Source organism: Chiloscyllium plagiosum, unplaced genomic scaffold, assembly GCF_037043375.1.
Source record: "Chiloscyllium plagiosum isolate Xiang-an unplaced genomic scaffold, Cpla_swu_hap1 HiC_scaffold_1, whole genome shotgun sequence".
Taxonomy (NCBI): Eukaryota; Metazoa; Chordata; class Chondrichthyes; order Orectolobiformes; family Hemiscylliidae; genus Chiloscyllium; species Chiloscyllium plagiosum.
The window spans coordinates 20,263,849-20,280,835 of NW_028270139.1; the positions used below are offsets into that span (position 1 = coordinate 20,263,849).

Sequence of the window (16,987 nt, forward strand, 5' to 3'; positions counted from 1 at the left end):
TAGGTGGTTTTACAGAATGTGAACAGAGACATCTCTAAGTATTGCAGACATGAACATCCCCCTACCCCCCCATAACTGAATTCAACACGCAGCCACAGAAGTCGAGGAATTTCTTTTCTTGGTAATGGAGACTGCTCACAAATATTGAAGGAGGTCAAGTCTTTCTTTTTTAAGATTCATTTTGACCACAGGATGCTTTGCCAGCATTCAACAAGCTTTCCTGCAATATTTTTCACAAGGACATCTCTTCTTTTAGTTTCTGCTGCTAATGTATGGCTTCCTCCCAGCTGCCCAACCAAATAAATACTTCTTGTGTGGCTTTGCCTTTTTGTCTGGATATTGTTTAGCAGGACTGCTTGGCGCCTGGAGAAACTGATGAGAAATGTATTCCTCATGAGTTTACCCTCTGGTAACTGAAATCTCTGTAAATCAGATGTTAAACTGGTCACACCATACTTCCACTGTCAAAATGATGACATTTACAGGGAACCTTGTCGCACATAGGCTGGAGCCTGCTACACATTGTAAGATGACTAGACTACATGACAATGTTATGCTTTGTGGATCTGTTTTGATTCATGGCTCTTTGTTGCACTAACACATGATATAATCCTGAGTCAGGTTCTACTCTTTTAAGCTCTGCGATGGTATCCCCATCAAACACTCCCAGGTTGGTACAGCATGGGGTTAGATGCAGAGTTAAGCTCTCTCTATTGTTTTAAACTGAAAGTAAAGTTTCTTTGACACCGTCCCCATCAAACACACTCCAGACAGGGACTGCACAGGATTAAATACAGTAAAGCTCCCTCTACCTCTTTTAAACTGAAAGTAATGTTACCTCTACTCTTTTACTAAAACAGAAAGTCAAAAATAATAATGAAGCAGCCCCTCCTGAGATGCTAGTATTGAGTCATACAGCACAAAAACAGTCCCTTTGGTCCAACCAGTCCATGGCTGAACATAATTCCAACTAAACTAGTCCCATCGGCCCGCTCCTGGCCCATATCCCTCCAAACCTTTCTGATTCATGTATCTATCAAAATGTCTTTGTAATTGTACCCACATCCCAACACCCTCTGTGTAAAATCTTTGTCTGCTATCTTTTTTAAGTCTCCCTCCTCACTTTAAAAATGCGGCCCCTACTCTCCAAATCCCCCACCCTAGTGAAAGATCAACTACTATTAACAATTGATACCTCTCATTATTTTATAAACTTCTATCAGACCGCCTGTCAACCTTCTACGCTCCAGTGATAAAAGTCTCAGCCTTTCTTTATAACTCAAACCTTCCAAACCCAGTAACATCCTGGTAAATCTCTTCTGAACCTGTCTCCAGCTTGATAATATCCTTCCTACAACTGGGTGACCAAAACTGGACAGGATATTCCAGAAGAGGCCTCACCAATGTCCAGTATAACCTCAGCTTGACTTCCCAACTCCTATACTCAAAGGACTGAGCAATGAAGCCCACCCCCCCTCCCCCCATTTATCTCTCCACTCTGGAGGCTTCCTGCCTCTATTCCGAATGAAGGGCTTTTGGCCAAAACGTTGACTTTCCTGCTCCTCGGGTGCTGCCTGACCTACTGTGCTTTTCCAGCACCACTCTGATCTAAACTCTGGTTTCCAGCATCTGCAGTCCTCACTTTTGCCACTAAAATGAAGGCAAGTATGCCAAATGCCTTTTTAACCACCTTGTCTATATGTGACACAAACTTCAAAGAATTTTGTTCCTGCACCCCTAAGTCCCTCTGTTCTACAATGCTACCCAAGGCCCTACCATTAATTGTATAAGCCTTGTTTGTTGTACCAAAATGCAATACCTCGCATTTATCCAGATTGGGCTGAAAAATGGCAGATGGAGTTCATTGACTCATTTGATCAAGATCCCTCTGTAATCTTAGAAAAAAAACATCTTCACTGTCTACTTTGCCACCAATTTTGATGTGACCTATAAATTAACTAACCATGCCTTCTATATTCGTATCCAAATCATTTGTATAAACGACAAATGAAAGAGGACTGTGTGGAGTTTGCACGTTCTCTCCGTGTCGGCGTGGGTTTCCTCCAGGTGCTCCGATTTCCTCCCACAGTCCAAAGATGTGCAGGTCAGGTAAATTGGCCACGCTAAATTGCCCGTAGTGTTAGGTAAGGGGTAAATGTAGGGGTATGGGTGGGTTGCGCTTTGGCGGGTCGGTGTGGACTTGTTGGGTCGAAGGGCCTGTTTCCACACTAAGTAATCTAATCTAATCTAATCTAATCTAATCTAATCTAAGGACCCAGAAACTATTCATGTAGTCACAGGCCTCCAGTCCTAAAAGCAACCCTCCACCATTACTCTCTGTCTCTGCAGTTAAACCAACTATATACCCAATTGGCAAGCTCACCCTGAATCCTATGTGCCTTAACTTTACTAACTACTCTACCATGCAGAAACTTGTCAAAGGCTTTACTAAAATCCAAATAAACAATGTCTACTGCCCTGCCCGAATCAATCTTTTTGGTAACTTCCTCAAGTTCTATCAAGTTTGTAAGACATGATTTTCCACACAAAACCATGCTGACTATCCCAAATCAGTTTTTGCCTTTCTAAATGTCAATAAAACCTATCATTTATAATCTCCTCCAACAATTTACTCACAAGTGAAATCAGACTACAACCATTCTTAAAAGGTACAACATCAGCTACCCTCCAGTCATCACGCATCTCAAAATAACACAAATTAATAGTTGAATGGAAATGTATTTAACAAAACAGAAAATTAAATTGAAATGACATTGTCTGTGCTTATGATGCAGATCCTGCAGTGCCCACCAGTCTTTAAAGGCCTCGACCATGCCAGTGAGCACTACATGCTGCCTCACCAAGAACATCCAAGTGTGGACGTAACTGTGAAAGAAGGGCAGACAGTCAGGAATGATGAGCCATATCCATGGCCTGCTGTTTTGACCTGTTGATCCCAGAAGAATTCCTGAGGGTAGGATCACTCCGTGAACAGAAGCTACATGTCGTAATGGCAGGGTCTGAAGACAAAGTTGTTGCCTGTGTGCGGAGGCACACCAGCAACTCAGTCAGACTCTGCACTATCCATCTTGCAGCATTGTTCAGTAGCTGTATCAAAGCTGCTAATAAGGGCAAAACACTTGCTGTTTTAGACTTAAACGGAAATTAAATCTCGGGGACATATTCAGGACTTACCAATGTTCACCAAATATGGTAAAGGTAGAAATGTACCTCTCAGTGACCAGATGGCACTGCCAAAAGACTGAACAGCTATGGTAAAAAATACATTTGTTATAACCAAATGCAGAGGCAATATCCTGTGGTTCTAGACTTGGAAAGGCTTGGGTGAGTCATTAAAAGCAGCTCACTGTTGCCAAGCTAATATTAAAAAGTGCAGACTTAAGAGCCTGGAGATTACATTTTAAAATTATATCTAATTTTGGATATATCATCCATTAAGAAAAGGAAAGTGGCAATGGAAAATTCTTCTGTAATTCTTGGTGGGTGACCGAGAGTGCAATCAATTGCAGTCCAAGAGCAGATCATCTACCAACCGTAATTAACAAGACCCAGAGGAACAGGACTGTGAAAGACAGAAAGCGGGAGGGCATTACCTACTAAAAAAAAGCTAAGTTTGGTTCGATCAGACTTAGTTTCATTTTGAATTTTGCTTTCAGGAAAGGTTATTACTATTCAAATAATGTTTTGCTTTTTGTAAAATAAAAGAAAAAGCAAGATAAAAGATCTGGACTAACATGAACTGGCCGTACTGTGGCTACAAGAACAGGTTAGAGGTTAGAATCTTACAGTGAGTAATTCACCTCCTGACTCCGCAAAGCCTTTCCAGCATCAACAAAGATCAAGCCAGGATTGTGATGGAATACTCCCCACTTTCTTGGATGGGTGCAAGACCAATACTAAAGAAGTTTGATACCATCCAGGATAAAGCAGCCTGCTTGACTGGCACCTCATCCACAAACATCCACTCTGTCCATTACTGACACTCAGCTGCAGCAATGTGCACTATCTACAGGAGTCACTGCAAAAAACCCAAAGATCCTTAGGCAGCAGTTTCCAAACCCATGATCACTACCATCTAGAAGGTCAAGTGCAGCAGATAAATGGGAACAGCACCACCTGCAAGTACCCCTCCAAGTCACTTACCATCCAGACTTGGAAATATATCACTGTTCCTTCAATGTCACAGTGTCCTGAAACTCCCTGGCTAATGTCATTGTCAGTGTATCTACATGAAGTGCACTGCAGCGGTTCAAGAAGGCAACTCACCACAACATTCTCAAGCCTTTCTGAGTGTAAATACTGGCCCAGCCATCCGTATGAATAAAAAAAACCCAAGGGATTTGTATTCAGTTAACCTATTTTGAAAATTATGGTTATATGAAATCTTGACAATATTTAGTACTGTTGGTTAGAAAATATTTTATGGTTGAATATTGCCACAATATCTAGGCCATAAGGGAATGATGAATTTCCACTACAAAGGTGATAGTTTTCCTCTCCATGGGATATGGCAGTTTCAGAGCTTCATGTTTGGTACAGTCACCATGATCTGACAATGTTCCCCTGTTAGGCCATCTAATTTGGCAGAGGCAACTTCTAATAATAGCTGAACAGTGACTTGCTATCAGAATATATTACGCAGTGATTTGGATAGAATGTTCTGTTCAAGTTGCAGGAGCTCTAATCCCTGTGAAAGAAACACAGATTGTGATGCTTAGCCTTTTCCATTGATGACAACTCCACCAGTAAAAGGTATTTTGCAATTTTAACGTTGGGTAGGAATCAAAGGTATAAGAATTGAAGTAGACAAATCAGTTGATATGTGCAGGAGGTCTGGATAATTTTAACTTCCCAGTCTTATCTGCATGCCTCAACTCTTGAACTGGTAGAAATAATGTCATCATCAGGTTATGATCTTTAATATTGGCTGGCTTGGCCACTCCATACCTTGTACCAATGGGCAGAGAATGTTCAGCTTATTCTTTGCTTATTTTAACTTCATTAGGACCCTATGTACATTACCGGACTCAAATTTACATCACTGGTTGGGCGAGCATTTATTGCCCATTTTAGTTGCCCTGGAGAAGGTGATGGTGAACTGCCTTTTGAATCACTGCTGTACATATAAATAGGCTCCAGCCAAAAGTAAATAGGTACCCACTAAGGTCTTTGTAAAAACTTTGAACAAAATGGGTAGTAGGATACTAAGTTTAGCCTTATGATTTGCAGAGTGTTATCATCCTGTTTCTGCCTAGTAGAGACCCTTCCAACATATGAGTCAGAGAAAAGAATTGAGGCAATGACCTAGAAAACTTACATCAAGTAAACTGCATAGCGAACAATCATATAACCAGGAATGACATACAATGCATGAAAGTCTTAAAAAGGAGAACCTCCCACATGATTGAGTTTTCCCATGTTAAAAATCACACAACACCAGGTTATAGTCCAACAGCGTTGCTCACAATCACCTGATGAAGGAGCGTCACTCCGAAAGCTAGTGTGCTTCCAATTAAACCTGTTGGACTATAACCTGGTGTTGTGTGATTTTTAACTTTGTACACCCCAGTCCAACACCGGCATCTCCGAATCATGAGTTTTCCTATGGTTGACAGAAAATCTCTGTTGTTGACGTATGAAAAATGAATGGTCGACATTGTTGCAGTTTCAGTAGGAATCCAGCAGATGGCGGTCTTGCTCTAGTTTTACTTCAGAAAAGCATTCTGTGATGAATTGAATCAATTTCCAAATCACAAGACAACATATGGCAACATACCATGTAACTAGAGATTATTCAAAGTAGTTGCCTCATACTGGAAACAACCGTAAAGTCCCCAGGGCGATAAATCTGAATCACTTTAAGTACCAGTTTTTAAAAATTAAAGTAAATGCTATTCCAAACCATTTTCTCAACATCTAAAATACAAATGTACAGATAGGGAATGAATTTCTGTGAGAGGTTCTCCATTTGTCTGCTGTAACTTCAGTGCAAGAGTCACGTACACCAGATGGCCAATATAATTGTCCTTGAGACTATTCTTCTGGGGATTGCACAGCTCTTTAGACTAAGTTGTGGTAAACAAGCAAAATGACACTCTCTGAAATTCATCCCTAATGTTTTTAGTACAATCAGGCTGAAAATGCCTATTTAGAAACTGGGGTAGTTAATACTGACTCTGCCTGGAAAAGGGCATCAATTTGTTTTTTTTTTTAAATGTATACACATAAGAATGCCACATCATAAAGGATAAAGCAAGCATACATTTGGTGGATTGCAAAAGTACCTGTGAGGCTGTTTTGACTGGCCCCTTTTCTGCAGCAGAGGTGTTAGTTTTATTAGTCATAGACCGCGAAGAAGACAGAGGTGAAGAGGCAAGAGTTTTGTTATTTTTAGAAGATAGTTTCTCAGTAGAAAGCCTACTCTGGACCCCAAGTTGTTGCGATTTGCGGGCAATTGGTTTTGGTGGTGGAACGTTGTCATACAGGTCAGTGCTGTCACCATGAGCTTCCTCATACCAGAGCGTGTTAGCATTAGTAGTGAAAACCTCCTGCTCCTGTGATATACAACATAGAACAAGCTTCAGCTGTTAGAAGGAATGACATGCAGACTACATGCCTACAATTTGGCAAAAGCCAACATATTAAATGGTAAAGGAACAGAGCTCATATTCCTACTCCATGCTATATCTTACTATTAGGATAATTTATATAACTTTCTTCTGCTGTTCATGCCTTGAATAATGCCCTGAAAAGCAACTTTTATGATAATATTATTTGGGCACCAGAAATGCAAATTTAAAACACCATTTGACTCAGCACTGAGAGTAGTATTACATATAGATCCATTAGACTCAAACAATATTTTTTAGATAGCTTTGGATGTCAAAAGATCAGGGCAATTAGGAAGACTACACATTCATGGAAAAAATGTTGAAAGAATTTTTTTCCTGCTGTGTCCATTAATAGACATAAAATAAAAGATGTAGTTCAGACTATTGCATTAAAATTACCCAAGTTTTATCACATCATCAAAAACAGATTCTGAATGCTAGTCGCCATGTCTGAGCATAACCAGAGCATAAAATATTAGAGAATGATCATATTATCAGTGTGTTGCTTAAAATACTCCACAAACATCAGTTCAAATTGGATTGAGAGAACTGCTGTACTACAAGGCTCTGGATAATAAATTATTCAGAAAGATTTCAATACACAACAGTACAGTCAAAAGCCTTTAATGCTCTCAAGCATTTTAACAACCATTGCTCTTGGCAGTGCTTTGGCACAAAATCATATTAGATTTTCCAGTTTTTTTGGGGGGGGGTGGGGGTGGAATTCAGCACATTCACTTATTTAGCCAGATGACCAGTGTGTTGGCAATAACTAATTAGCCTGTACTTAGAATTAACCAAATTTGCTCTCAGTTCCTATAATTAACTCCTTATTGACATAATGGTTTCTGTAGTTATTCCAAGGCAAACCATACTTTCTATTTGGAAACTGAATTAATTTAAGACTGAAATCATAGCTTTGCATAAAGCATTCTTGTTGTGGTTTAATCCTTACAATGTAAGGGCTATATAGATTCTTACATAAACCAAACTGTAAGACTTCTTCTCCATCAACTTACTTTAAGCTCTGCTAACTTCATGGTAAGTTAAACTTTTTTGCGAAGGACAAAAAAAAGCTGCATTTGTATGTTTAAAAATGTCTAATTGTCACCTGGATCTAAGAAAAGCACAGTTGAGATGCGTTGTTGAACTTACAACTCACTTCTATGCATTGAGTGGTTTTAACTTTGTACAAGACCGACCGTTAACTAAAATGTCTTACTGTTCCGTTTAGGCAAGGTACATCATCATAATGAAGAGAAATTCCACGTGGACATGAATATCCATTTGGCATGTTGCCACCATATCTATTTGGAGATATCGACCGTCTGTGTAATAAGCTGAAAAAGAAAAAAAAGAATTATGGTAGATGTTGGCAGGTGATGAATATCTATATCATGCATGTTCTGGTAAAAACAAATGGACCTTTCATAATATTTCCACCATAGGGAGTATGACAGGAAGGCCTGAAATTAAATTGGAGCTTAAGCAGCTTGGATTTTGGTTTCCCCTGCCAGTTTCCATGAAGGTTTGGTCAGTGTCCAAGGTAAGGGACACAGGACGAGAGTGGGTTTTGTCAAAGAATGACAAAGGCACCAGGTGGTAACATATTTCATGATATGAAATATTACAGGACTGTCTCTCAGCTGATGCACCACAGATTTAGATTTTTCTTTCTGCTCCATATTTTTATAAACTAAGCAAATGAGTCAGTCTGAAAAATAAAATGGGAGAGGTCTTGAAATCTCAAAGTGGACACCCTCTGCTAAACGTACTGCCTTATTCTAAGGGCATTTGAGATGTATTTCTAAAGATGTAAGCACCTGACAAACAAGCATGAAAATAAAAAATAAAATGGTATTGACATATTGGTCCACTGAGAAGGGAGATAAGTGACTTTCCTTCACTGTTCTACTAATTTTTCTGTGAACTGAGCTTGGATGAAAGTGGGATAATTGCAATCCATATCTTTTATCTATGAAGATTTTTATCTCTGCTCCCAGTGGTGTTGTTGAATTGAGAACTCTTTACATGAAGAATCAAAGATGGAAGCCAACATCTGATTGCATAATGATGTGGTAGATTTCTGGTCCAGTGTGTAGTATAGCACTGTTAAGCTTAATATATTTATATGTATGTCTTACATACAGTGAGTAATGTATTGGCTGCAATATATATATATATATGCAGCCAATATATTACTCACTGTATACAGTACTTTACAATTCCTTGGTATAATAAATGTTGCACAGGGATACCCAAACCAGATGCACTGAAGGACCACATTGACCAAAGCATAATCTTACACATGCCACAAAAATATATCCTGGAAAATTTCATACAATTGTCAAAACTATAACGGTAAAGACCAGTAAAGCAGACAGGTGAAGTGCTCTGGCCTGCAGGCTCTAGGTTGGGCACTCCTGGTGTAATGTATAAAAGTCTAAAATTTCAAAGAAAAATATCAGCTTTTACTTAATCAGTTAAGTCTTAAATTCAAACAGCTTTTTTGTTTTGCTGCCAACTATCCTGTATTCTGTACTTGTTTGTGTATAAATAATTTATAGGAGAAAGTGAGGTCTGCAGATGCTGGAGATCAGAGCTGAAAATGTGTTGCTGGAAAAGCGCAGCACGTCAGGCACCATCCAGGGAACAGGAGAATCGACGTTTCGGGCATAAGTCCTTCTTCAGGAACCTGAAGAAGGGCTTATGCCCGAAACGTCGATTCTCCTGTTCCCTGGATGCTGCCTGGCCTGCTGCGCTTTTCCAGCAAAACATTTTCAGCTATAAATAATTTATAATTAATGGATTGCAATGCTTAGAAGATTCTGTAGAATGGTATAGAAAAAGGAAGCCAGAGACTCATTGTGCTTGTCGCAGATCTTTGCAGGAGCTATTCAATTAGTCCCAGTCTCCCACTTTTATTGTATAGCCTGACAACATTTTTTCTCTTTTCAAGTATCCAATTTCTTTCTAAAACCTATGACTGAATCTGATTCAAACATCTATTTGGGCAGTACATTTCATACAGACCATAACAACATAGCAAAAGATGTATTGTAAATCTCTGCCCTCCTGCTTCAGTTACATCTCCCTCTAAGAAGAACAATCTGATCTCATCACTTGACTGAAACCATTAATCCCCGGTATCATTCTGAAATCTCTGATGTTCCCTCTCTCTCTAAAAGGCTATCAATAACAGCATTGACTATTTGCTACAAGTGTTTTAAACTCCTACCACCATTCTGTACAATTAACACACGTTCACATAAATATCTTAAAATATCTATTTTAGTGCAGTGTCATGAAAATAAGAAAAATGGAGTACCCAGATAATTTCAACAAAAAGAAAATCCATCCAAAGAAAGAAAAACCAGGTTCTCATTTTTTTATTTTATCAAAAGTCAGCTATTTATGATGAAGATAAATTCTTACTTGAAGCACTGTTTTGCAGTCTGTATAACACTTGATGTTGTTTCCACATCAATATAATCATAGTGTAGGGCTGCTGGGTCTGTGGAAGAACCAGTTTCAGATAATAAAACACCAAGCCACCTTCCCAGCTCCTCTCCTGAAGAGGTCTGCACAAACAAAAGGTTGAATATTTAGCTGTGGCTTATCAGTAAAGGTGTGTGATCAATGAAAACCATTTTACTTGGCAAAGAAGACAATTTTTACACATATAATACACAAATAATCAATTAGATTAGATTACTTACAGTGTGGAAACAGGCCCTTCGGCCCAACAAGTCCACACCGACCCGCAACCTACCCATACCCCTACATTTACCCCTTTAACCTAACACTACGGGCAATTTAGCATGGCCAATTCACCTGACCCGCACATCTTTGGACTGTGGGAGAAAACCGGAGCACCAGGAGGAAACCCACACAGACACAGGGAGAACGTGCAAACTCCACACAGTCAGTCGCCTGAGTCAGGAATTGAACCCGGGTCGCTGGCGCTGTGAGGCAGCAGCGCTAACCACTGTGCCACCGTGCCACCCAATCTGTGAATGCATTTTATTATGCTGACTTTGTCTTTTCAATACCTTAAGAGTACTGTTTAGCATTACAGCCTGTAGTAAAATATCTATAGGGGTAATTGCAAATAAATTCAGTACTTTCAAATTTTAAATAAATGATGGAGAAACGTTTGGAACAGTTCTCGTGTGATATTTAATTTGCATGCAGCTATTCTATGACAACAATTTGCTGACATTGCTATCCATTATAGTCAGCAATTGCAACAACAGCTTACACAGCACTTCTAACATGTCAGAATATATTCAGGCACTCACAGGAGTACGATAAAACAAAAACATGATACCAAATCGCAGAAATAAATGTTAGGTAAAATGGCCAAAAGATTGATCAATGCATCTCAGAGGAGTGGTGAAGAGAAGAATTCTGAGACAATTGAAATGATGATCACCATCATTGAAGAAGTTATGATTGGAAATGCACAAGAGGCAAAAAGTATAGAAGTTGATTTCTTAGAGTGGATAGGGTTTCAGAATATTACAGAGATAAGATTGGGAAATGTCATAGAGGGATTTGGAATCAAGGATGAGAATTGGCGTTGCCAATGTAGGTTAGCCAACACAGAGGTTATTGGAAAATGGAACTAGTATGAGTTAAGACAAAAGTGGATGAGCTTTTGGTGACTCTGGTTTACAGAGGTGAGAATATAGAAGGCCAGCTAGGAGTGAAAACATTTGGGAAATCAAGGGAACTGACAGAGAATTAGACTTGGGCAGTATGAAAACTGACTCAGTGCTTGTTGGTCATGGAGAGATAACATGCAGATGTGGGAGATGAAGAGGAAATGGTGGAGGGCAAAATGAGTTTGAGGAGTCTGCTTAATCTACCTTAAGGAACTGAAAGCAAATATGTAATTATGTACCCATAAGCACTGAAGTTGAAAGACATGTTATATCAATGAATAAGAGAGCTCATTTACAGTGAAGGCAGATAACACAATTGTATGACTCCATTCAATGACTCCATGTGCTTCCAGTCAGCCTCCCATGCTTCCATTACAGAACACCATGATGGTGGGAGGTTACTTTCTCTCACTGTCCCGGAAGTAAATTCAATAGCTTTCTTGTTCATTAATAAAACAGGTCTTTCAACTTTAATAGTTATGGATACGTAGTCACCTACTGGCTTTCAAAACCTTAAGGTAGATTAAAGAACTATTAATTGAAACATAACTGACTGCCCAAATAATTTGTTCAAGATTTTAGCCTCCTCATTTCCAATACTGGATTTGAGCACACAATCTATGCTGATATTTCAGTTCAGTATCATATGTTTTATGAAGTGTTATCTTTCACTAGGGTCAATTTTTCCATTCGGGCATGCCCGAAGAACCTCACAGCTTTGGTTGAAGAGAAATAGGAGAATTTCCTGGTGCTCTTTATAAACATTAATGAAATAGATTAACTAGTTATTTAGCTCATTGTATTGGTGGAACTTTGCTATGTAGAAAGCGGCTACCTCTACACTGTCAAAAAGTGTGGAGTTGGAAAAGCACAGCAGGTCAGGCAGCATCCGAGAAGCAGGAGAGTTGATGTTTTGAACATACTCCCTCCCTCAGACAGATATGGGCCAAATGCAGTCAAATGGGACAGCATTCCTGATGACGGGCTTATGCCCGAAACGTCTGCTCTCCTGACCTTATATGCTGCCTGCCGTGCTGTGCTTTACCAGTGCCACACTTTTCGACTGTGACTCTCTAGCATCTGCAGTCCATATTTTCTTCAACCTCTACACTGTCCCAATCAAACACTCCCACAGGGTACAGCAAGGGGTACCAAACTTTTTCTCACATTGCTGGGTGTTCCTTCAGCAGTTGCTGAGACTGCATTGACCTTGGTGGACAACTTGGACCAACTGGCAGGGTGCATGTCCCCTGGCTGTCCTCGTTTTGAGTGGGGGGGGAATGATGGTCTACCCCTGCACCACATCCAGGGAACCAACTTCCCCTTTGTTGCCACATTCAGGGCAGGCATCACAAACTGCAGAACAGCTCCAGTGCATTTGATCAGATGCACAACAGCCTTTTGAAAATGGCACTGGCCCTGGCCCCAGGGAGCCCAGATATCCTGGCAGTGGTGAGAACCTCTGTGTGAGAATCAACCTAGCACTGGATGAGTGGGGTTCTACAGAAACACGGTAGGTAGGTAATGAGGCAGGTTTGTGATAATAGGGTGAAGAAACCGACTAGGTCTTGTGGGGAGAAGCCCTGCAAGAAACCCAATGAAAACGACTCTTTGCCAAAATATAAAAAAATCAGCCCTATACTTCAAAAGTAATCCATTGAATGTTACATAGTTTAGGATGATTTGGAAATATGAAAACTTTTATACAAAACACAAATTCTTTCCTACTATACTCAATTTCACAAAGATTTAAATCCATGTAACACCAAAACTGTCTCATTCGGCTAGTTTAGATTTCTAGTTAAGGCCATTTCTGAATGCCCTTTAAAATGCCTCTATATAATTTTGTTACAACAATTCTTGTACATGAATGTAACCACTGAGATTGAGTGGTTACTCTTTGACCACAAATTATACAAAAAGAATGAAGATCATTGGCCTAGGATATTCAGTTAAATTAAAATATTCCTACTCTTACTTTTTGATGACTTCTGTCCTGAGTATTCCTGGACAGGGGTTTCCTAATACAAACATGTCCAGGAATTCTCAAATCCAAAAGTGGAGAAGATCATTGTCAATTTTGAACATTTAAACGTTCAACAGACACTTTGAAAGCTTCTGTGAATAGCACAAGCATATGAAGGGATAGGGACTGCAGAGGGGAAGCAGATAGTGAAGGAGAGGGTAGACCACAAGGTGAGTGATGGAGGGATAAAGATGGAGCACGGTGGGTCAGGGAGATAGGCTGTTAGTGTGCGTGGGGGCATCATGTCTAGCACAATTTGGTTGGTTCCGGCAGGATTGGGTTAGGGTATGCCAGGGTAAACTGCCGTGTTGAGTCAGACTAGGTTAGGTCAGCCCAGCGAGGGGATATATATTTTAGGCTTAGTCATGTTGAGAGATGGCGGGTGCTAAGGAGGGTGGTGTGTCAGGGTATAACACATTGGGAGTTTGGGGTGGATGCTGCCAGGCCCATGGACGTCAAAGTCTGTGGTTAGGGGAGTGACGTTAGCGGTGGTTGGGTTTGGTTTTGTATTTACCCAGGAGTTTGTGTAGATTTGTAAACCTTTAACGTTTCATTGTCAACTACTAAGCTTAGGTGAGCCAGAGATATTCAAATTCTCTGACTTTAATGGGTTTTTGAGGTTGCAAGATGAAAGGGATTAGGAATTTTTGATTTTCCAAGCGAATCCCTTGGAGACAGCAGTGTTGGGATTTTGAGTGATCCTGATGCACAACTCCAGTCTATGCTGCTCGAACGAGTGCCATCCACCAGGATTTCTGGGCCTACATTCTTAATTCAAGATCAGGTATTTGAATTGTTTCGTTCCTTGTAAACTTTTAGTGCATATTTGTTATCTATAAAACTTCCTTTTTTCCCCACAGTTTTGGAATGTCTGCAAGCATTTACAAAAACGTCTAGGCTACAAAGAGCCTAGAAAGCAGCATGTCTATTATCCTACTACAATATCCTCACTTCCTTGAATGTCTGTGAAAGCATCACTGAGACCCATTTCTGAATTTTTGTTTTACTCTGCAACCATATGCCAAAGAAAGCACGGCATATGATATATTGTTTAATTCACTTTAATCTCCAACTACAATTCTGCACGCACAAGTTGTAAAATAAATATTTCAGTTGTTGTGAATAAAGGAGAACTTATTCATTTTATGTTTGATCTCTGTGGTGCAGTTTGACATTTTGGAATTCATATGGGCCATTACAGAAGAAACCAAACAAATTATAGGCCATGTGTTATAACTTTTAGTTAAGTTTGAATCAAAGATCTGTGGTCAAAGGATATTTGTGCGAGTTACTGATTCAGTATTTGTGTACACTAAATGTTACTGAGGCTCCTGGCACTGAATTCAAAAATCAGTGAGCTTCTAGAATGAGACTGTGAAATGCTTTGGGATATTGTAAGTTTGTGAAAGGTAGAATGTGATTCTAAGTTCTTTCCTTTTCCTTCATAATGAATTCATACTTCATTCACCACTGACATTTTCTTGCCTGTTTTCTCTAACTCCACTCTTTTTTCTTCATAAACCTGGTCCTAACTTTCAGTAATGGAAAATTACATTATCTGTTGCTATTTAGAGTGTACATTCCTCACTGGTAGGTTTGTTAACTGACTGGGTGTATTCCAGGAGGATTTATTTTTTGGATAGCTAGCACCTGGAGATATATGGCTAATTCTAAGAGATACCAGAGCAATCTAAACCCGACCAGTTGCTAAGAGGTGCAACAATAAACATGGCCCAATATTTATGAAGGCTATATATTTCCAGTCTTTATTTTTAATACAGCCCAAAATCAATTACTAAACACCCAGATATATACCAGACATTAGATGTTAACTAACTTATCAACAGATACATTCATTAAGCCTTAAAATTATAATGCTAATGTAAAGAATTGCTGGGTTGGCTTTATAATGGCTTGCTAATCTTTATTATCCTTTTTGTGTAACCACCGAAATTGAAAGATCCATTGTTTTGAAGTTGTCATGTCATTCTAAAATAGGCACCTTTCATTATCTTTTATTTAAATAGAAGTCATCACAGCCATATTACGGTAACATTGCAGAAAAAAGGTTACTCTGATCATTTTAAAAATGGAAGCAGCAAGTCCCAATAGAACTTCATCAAATTACTGCACTTGTGAATTTAACTGGTACAGGATAGGTTGGATTTCTCAAAAGTAATTCACTAGAGATTCATCGGTGATTCAATTAACATTTCCAGTGGGTAAATAAAAATTCACTGACTATAGTTCCCCTGGTTGTGAGAACAACCTATTTTAGGTCATCACAATCTGATGAGAATCAACCAAATGGATGGATGAGTCAATTAAAAGCTAATTACCTCAAATAAATGTTAAGGGTGATCGGGGTATACACCAGACCTGGGCTTTTCCAGCATAGAGTCATTGAGATGTACAGTACAGTGTCCAACTTGTCCACGCTGACCAGATACCCTAACCTAATCAACATCTATGGAAGTATGATGGGATAGTGTTGAGATAGCAGGCACCTTAAGTTTTGCTCTGTATATGACTCTGAGGCACTATTTTGTGAAACATCTCCCTAGATAGGTGCGAGACAACATCATCTGAGAACATACTTCTCAGCTTAAAAGAAAAAGGTTTGTTCCAGAAATTAACCATAATTCTGCTCAACAAGTCGAAGCAATCTACAGGCAGATTACAATAACCACAGATCTGTTGAGTAACAAGAAACTTTCTCCCTCGCTTTCCCTCTTTCTCAAAGCTTGCTATACTTACTGAGTTTACCTATGCAAGCAACCTCCAACTATTCCACTACAAAAGCCATTGTAGCTACTGAATTCTGATTTCAAGTTTCATGCCATTCACTTTTAGAAAGAGAATTCTTTAAGTAAGCCATATCTGTAGCAATAATAGATTCACTCGAATTCCATCTTTATAAGTATCTTCTATCTGTATCTATTTTTATTCTTTGCATCTTTATTTCATCTAATAACTGTGCAACATTTATATTTTGCAGCTTTCATTAATAGTTGTGTAAAAAAAGACCTCTGATGTTTATAACTAAAGCTTTGCAGCTGCTTATTTTTAAAAATCTAAACATTCAAAATCAAAAGGGAGCGAAAAGACCTGGACAAATTCACAGTTCACGGTCCATGCTGTTATTAAAGTAAAACATTAAAATAGGCTTTTTGACCCAACCACTATGGTTTGCTGTTCACAACCTCAATAAGTTTTAGCCTTCCGTTCCCACTTCCTGTCATCCATCTAGCTAAACTAATCAAGTTGGCATAGCGTTGATCTTACCATATTTTGGCAAAGTGTCATTTTTGTTGCGTTCCTTGGAGGGTCTTTCTCCAGAAGATCAAGTAAGTTTCTCAAGCTATTGTCCCAAACCCAGGTCATTAACTGCCCACCACCCAACCATGGTGCCACTGTTGTCCAACACTAGGCTGAGTTTCCCACTCACCCTAGTTGAAAGTACTCTCCACTGCCAGGATATTGGGTCACTTGGTGCCATCTTTAAAAGGCCATTCAGCATCCAATTAAACACTTCATTCTGCAACTGCCCTGTATGGTTCTGGGTCCTGGCGAATGGGATGGTGCAGAGGAGGGATGTCCGCTTCCCACATGACCAGCAGAGAAGGTCAAGACACCAGACCATGCCAGTCTGTTCCAAGGTT

General features: G+C 39.5%; 1 protein-coding gene across 2 annotated transcripts in view; it reads right to left on the minus strand.

Annotated features, from left to right (window-relative positions):
* afap1 (actin filament associated protein 1) overlaps positions 1 to 16,987 on the minus strand; it is a 281,923-nt gene that overhangs the window by 40,582 nt on the left and 224,354 nt on the right. Inside the window, exons 11-13 of one of the 2 annotated variants that reach the window (XM_043698373.2) lie at positions 10,068 to 10,213; positions 7,855 to 7,972; positions 6,306 to 6,575 (exon numbers count right to left, since the gene is read on the minus strand). In XM_043698373.2, coding sequence (XP_043554308.1) covers positions 6,306 to 6,575; positions 7,855 to 7,972; positions 10,068 to 10,213 — 534 coding nt within the window. The remainder of the gene's footprint in view (positions 1 to 6,305; positions 6,576 to 7,854; positions 7,973 to 10,067; positions 10,214 to 16,987) is intronic. The other variant, XM_043698382.2, reaches the window with a different exon arrangement.